The sequence below is a fragment of the Eufriesea mexicana genome, unplaced genomic scaffold (assembly GCF_001483705.2).
Source record: "Eufriesea mexicana isolate 0111107269 unplaced genomic scaffold, ASM148370v2 scaffold8839, whole genome shotgun sequence".
In the NCBI taxonomy this organism is placed as follows: domain Eukaryota; kingdom Metazoa; phylum Arthropoda; class Insecta; order Hymenoptera; family Apidae; genus Eufriesea; species Eufriesea mexicana.
In genome coordinates, this window is record NW_016916568.1 from 224,762 (window position 1) to 230,143 (window position 5,382).

Genomic DNA, 5,382 nt, shown 5'->3' on the forward strand with positions numbered 1-5,382 from the left:
TATTTATTTATTTATTTATTACATTGTTTTATTTTTAATATTCGAGTATTAATAATACTAATTATTCCCAAACTTCTCAGTTCTTTTGAAGTATCAACAATTGCCTGCAATTTTGTTTAGCTCGAGTTTAAAAATACTTGAATGGAGAAGATTAGAATGCTTTGGGAATTGCATATGCTGAAAATTTGTAATCTTCGTAGTTAAACGTTATTCTGACAAATGTGGCTAGATAAAGATCGTTGTCAGTCATCAGTCATGACGTTCGTATATTTTCAGTTCTACGCGACTTCTTGTCGCCTTCCTGGTCGACTCACAATCGTTGATTCGCGGAGGAAACACGATTAAATAATTGATCTGAGACCTCTGTCATTGGAGAAATACGTATACGCAAAATCGAACGCCTTGTTCATCGAAAAATACGTCAAATGACACAAGTAGCACTTCATATCTAGATAACATAACACGTTGTCTAGACGAAATTAACTCGTAATTTATTAGCACCATATTATGTTTATTTTTAACGATTATTTAAAATTAATTCGACACCGATTGAATGATAATTCGAATATAAATTAACATCGATATTAACATCGTTTTGTTAAATTAGGATTAGATCAGTGACACGAGAAATTGAAGGAGTGTTAGAGGTAATTGCTCAAAAGTCCCATAAATCACAGGTATAGAATTTCTGCGTGTTCATAGCTACTTTTTATCTTATTTAAACCCGAGTTACCATTGTGTATTACGTAAATGCGTGGAGGGATTAAAAATGAGTAATTAGTAGTATTAAATAGTACGTAGGCAGGCTCTGTTGGATCAATCACTGTTTGATACTACTTTTCACTCTGTTAATCCTGTACTAACTGTACTAGACTTTAATGCCCATTACCATTTGTTTCAACTTCCACGTTTTCTGTTTTTCTTTTGAAAGGAGACTAGCGCAAATTTACTCACCTGTTATGACATATTCTGTGTATTCTGATCTCTCCGTTTTCGAGGAAAAACGGCTATGATAAATTATCGTCACTTGTTTTCTCTGCATTGTTACTTCTTTTTATGAGCCCTAGTAAACGACTTGTTCGTACACAATTGATTAGTCTGTTGAGTACTTTAATTGGCCCAAGTGCCGCGAGTAGCGCAAGGACGCGCAGCTTCCTCGCCTAGCTCTATCGGGAAAAATATTTTTCTAGCTGAAAGATCATCTCGTAAGACCATCGTTAATTATCTAAAAATTAGTCGAAGACTTTGTATTTTTCCTTTCTTCTTACTTTTCCTTTCTTTTTCTTAATTTCTTCCATTTTTTTGCTCTTTTTTCGAACCGTTATCAAGCACGGCGGAAGAACATAAAAGCGGTGCATAATAATCCAGCGATTAGACTGCACTTATCATGAAATACAAACGAATGAAAGAAATCGTTGTTTGGCAAATTTACGACTGGATATTGCCGTGCTCACAGTGCACCGTCATTATTTAAGTGCACAGTGTTGGCTTATCGCGAAATTAATGGCCGACTGGGATCTATATTTTTAATTCGCTGCAATTCGCAAGTGTTCTGTTTTTAATTCATTCCTCGATCTCGTAGCATTTATCTAGAAATGACGTGTGAAACGTTTTATTTTTTTAAATTAGTTCCGATTTATCATGGTTAATAAACTTTTCGAAAATTTCCATTACAATTGGTAAATAAATTCTTACAATAGTTTCCAAGGATTATAAAATATATTTAATTATAATTCAAAACGCTTCTGCTGATTGTATCTCTATTACCTATGCTCCAACCGAATGGAATTTCTATTTTTCCACGTCTTATTTTCAATTTCTGAAATTATATTTAAAAACTGTATTTTATCGAACTTTAATCAAACTCTACCTATGGTGACAAATAATTTGTAATCTTCATCTTCGTAATCTAAATACATTAACTCTATCACTATTTTCGATTCGAGGATCCACAGAACTTGACTCCTTTAACGAATTTAAAACGGAAGCTAGAGTATCTCTTAATCGATAGTCAATACTCGTATGACTACTTAACTCTTTATCGTATAGAGGAGACTAAGTTAGGTGCATAGACAAATACGAGGTTGGCGCCTAAAAATCTGGTACGAAGGAAAGTCAGCCGATTCGCAAAGACTGCTGACCGATTCAATGTTCCACTTGTCATACAGGATGCGATGGAATTCCTGATTGAACGAATCACACAACTGTTAATTACAAACAACCGAAGCAGTTTGTCAGGGAAAAAATTTCCATATTCTGGCGATACCATAGAAACCGAGCCAGGGTCTTAGGGACCAGGATCGTTATCGGCGGAACGCCTTTATTGTAACGTAATCAAATGAAATTTACCACGGTCAGTCGTGCCACTAAATCGATTTACCGATTACATCACAGACGACATGTCCTCGCCTCCACGGGATCATCGTAGCAGCGTTCCCTCACCGAACCTACCGATCGCTTCTTCCTGTTGGATCGTCGTTCGGTCTCCAACTTGGAGCTCTCCCTGCCTCGCGTGTTTCACGATAAATATTTGCGTGGCCGTGACGCTATCGTGGTACACGCTCGATTTCTCAAATCGTCCGAGTTTTATTTCCTCTTTTTGCGTCAGGTGGCAAGGCTTTATACTGTTTGATGCCTTCCCGCAAACAATGGTACCGACGAAAACATTAATGGGACACGACACCGGGAACGCACGGAGAGACGACGTTACTCGACGTTACTCGACGTTACTCGACGTTACACGCGATTCCGCACGACTGTGTACACGACTTTAAAGATCCCACGTCGGATATATAAATGTCGCACGATCTGCCAGACGATGCTCTTAAGCGATCTGCTGGCGTCGCAGATCGCACGCGTTCCAGTGCATTGGACACACGCACGCGTACGCACACAAGCGTTCGTCATCGTTGGTCCCGGAAGCTGTCCGCGTTGGACCAGGAAGTGGTGAAGACGAGACGAAAGAGATGACTACCAGAAATTTGGAAAAGATGCTCAGACTCGCCACATTGTCGAGGGTCCGTCTTTTACGGTATTGAATATGGTTTAAAGAGAATGTTTTATGGAATTGAGATTGGTTGAAACGTTTTAGTGCTTGGTTTCGTATGGTGTGATATATAGGTTGCTGTTCAACTGTATATTCCTTTATATTTATTGTTATGGGTATGCCATGAGTTTTCGCTAGCGCTATTAAATTTATCGAAATAACGAGTCTTCTGACTTTTCTAATTTTATCGTGCAATATTCAGGTGGTTTTAGGAAAATTAATTGTGACTTTCTTATAGGTAGAAATGCTAAACATTCCATATTGATCTTAATCAGTTGCTTATGTTTGTTCTATGGTTTTAATCAATTTTTCTGTCGATTTCATCATGCTTCGTCAGTTGGGAATGATAATTCGATAGAGGAGCGTGGTGTAAGAACTTACGACTAGTTTTGATAATAGAAATCGTTAGAAGTCTTAATTCCAAATTACTTGCTTTCAAAAAGTGTCTCGCAAGTGTATCAGTGAATGGATATGAGATAAAAATTCGTGAAACGAGAGATATAATTATAACATTCATTGATTTTTAGAACCAGGAACTTTTAGATACCAGTTTCTCTGCTAATTTATTATTCTTACTAGTTGCATTTATTTTTACTTCGTATGTTCATTACCGAACGTGTCGTAATTGCGTTAACTTCGTTTTATCCACATCGTACTGCGATACTTGGAAAAGTATACTGGCCTTTACCTCTTATCGACGTGACTCGATAAAAGGAGAATTATGGGTCAAAGACACGCAGCTAATAATTAAACAGATGATCAAAATCTGAGAAAGTTCGACGTCTCGTACGAAGTAACCTCTGAGTTGCGTGTTTCCTGTAAGAAATCCCGAGCATAAAGTTTTCACGTATTTGTATCCATAGTAAACTTTATCTTGAGCTGTCGTTGGAGCACGTTGAAGAAAGAATGCCATGCGGAAGGCCAAAGATGATCGTGTCAAGATCACGACGCATCATTTTCGAATCAGCATCGAGGAAGAAGAAGACGAAGAAAACAAAGAAGCTGAGAATTCTGCGACCAGGGAAACGGACAGAAGAATCTCGATCACGATAGAATCCGATTCTGAAATAGTGATCGGTGGACAAGGTCCTGGAATCGAAGGACTTCCGGTCGACGAGGAGGAGTCATCGTTCGCAAGGAGTCAGGCAACCAAGGAAATTCTGTCAGAGAGGTTGGTTGAAAGAAATTGGAATGAGCAAGAACGTAAAGTCCAATGCTCTGAGTTTAAGACGTCGAAAGACTCTGACACTTCGGAGAGTCGATCTGATGCTCAAAAGGAGGAAAGAGTCGATGAACTCAAGGATAAAAATTCGTTGGGTGACTCGAGGGAACGTAGAAAAATGGAGAAGACGCAAAGTAGTAGTTTGGAAAGTGAAACGCGGTCTTCGGTTACTTCCAACGAATTTTCCAGCGGTAGCCATGAAACTTCTGCTCCTGGGACCGAAAATTCGACCTCGTCGGCGACCAGCGTGGAACAGAAAGAGAACTTCGGCGTGCTTTATTCGAAGATCAAGTATTCCATCGGCGGAAGTTCGTACGAAGACGTAAATTCGATGAAGAAATTAGACCATGGTTTAAATTCGACTGTCAGTTTCCGTCCTGTCGTCGAGATCTCGAATCCTGTTACAGAGTCAGCGATCAACCGACATGGCTTCTTCCCGGCGCGCGAAATTTCGAGACCATCTGATCCGAATAGTTCCATCGAACGTAAAATGTGCGTTCAGGAGTTGCAACAGACGGAACTACAAAGTTCAAAGAGATTACTTAATCAACCGTCTGACAGAACTCACCCGGAATTAGCTACGGCGGAGATTCAAGAAAGTACGATAGTTACCCATTCAAACGTAGAATCGAGCAAAACGATTTCCCCAGTTTCAGCTTCTCCACTGTTCGTCAGACGATACTACAAAGTCATGTCCGCGTTCCCGAATTGCTCGACCAGTCTAAATGGAATTTCTCTCTCTAAAAAGGAAGAAGGTCCCTCTGAAACCCAGCATGAGTCCGTCACGAATGTAAGAGTAGATCTCGGAAACTCTGATAAAGTTCCGAGTTCAGTGAAGACACAGAGAAGACTGACGTTACCTATAACGAACATTGATTTGAATACGAAAGACGTGGCAAAATCTCCCACTTACGAAGACATATTATCAGGGACAAGCGTTAATCCTATCAGACGATCCAGTATCGCGAACGTAGCTATCTGCTCGAGCTTAGCACCCAGCTTACTAAGCGCATATCCAGGTATCCCGAACTGTTTGTTACCGTCCACGGACGAGAAAGAAGCTGAAGCATCGAACGTTTTGACGAATATCGGCGATCAGGTAGCCGGAAAGAGT

The 5,382-nt window shown here is 39.7% G+C and overlaps 1 protein-coding gene across 7 annotated transcripts in view; it reads left to right on the top strand.

Moving 5' to 3' along the window:
* Arms (Ankyrin repeat-rich membrane spanning) overlaps window positions 1-5,382 on the top strand; it is a 36,449-nt gene that overhangs the window by 18,089 nt on the left and 12,978 nt on the right. Inside the window, exon 1 of one of the 7 annotated variants that reach the window (XM_017907733.1) lies at window positions 2,841-3,017. The exons of 4 other annotated variants lie outside the window; for them this stretch is intronic. In XM_017907733.1, the coding sequence (XP_017763222.1) occupies window positions 2,967-3,017 (51 nt within the window). In that variant the 5' untranslated portion in view covers window positions 2,841-2,966. Of the gene's footprint in view, window positions 1-2,840; window positions 3,032-4,205 lie in introns of those variants that run through there. 2 more of the 7 variants (XM_017907735.1, XM_017907738.1) reach the window with 2 other exon arrangements.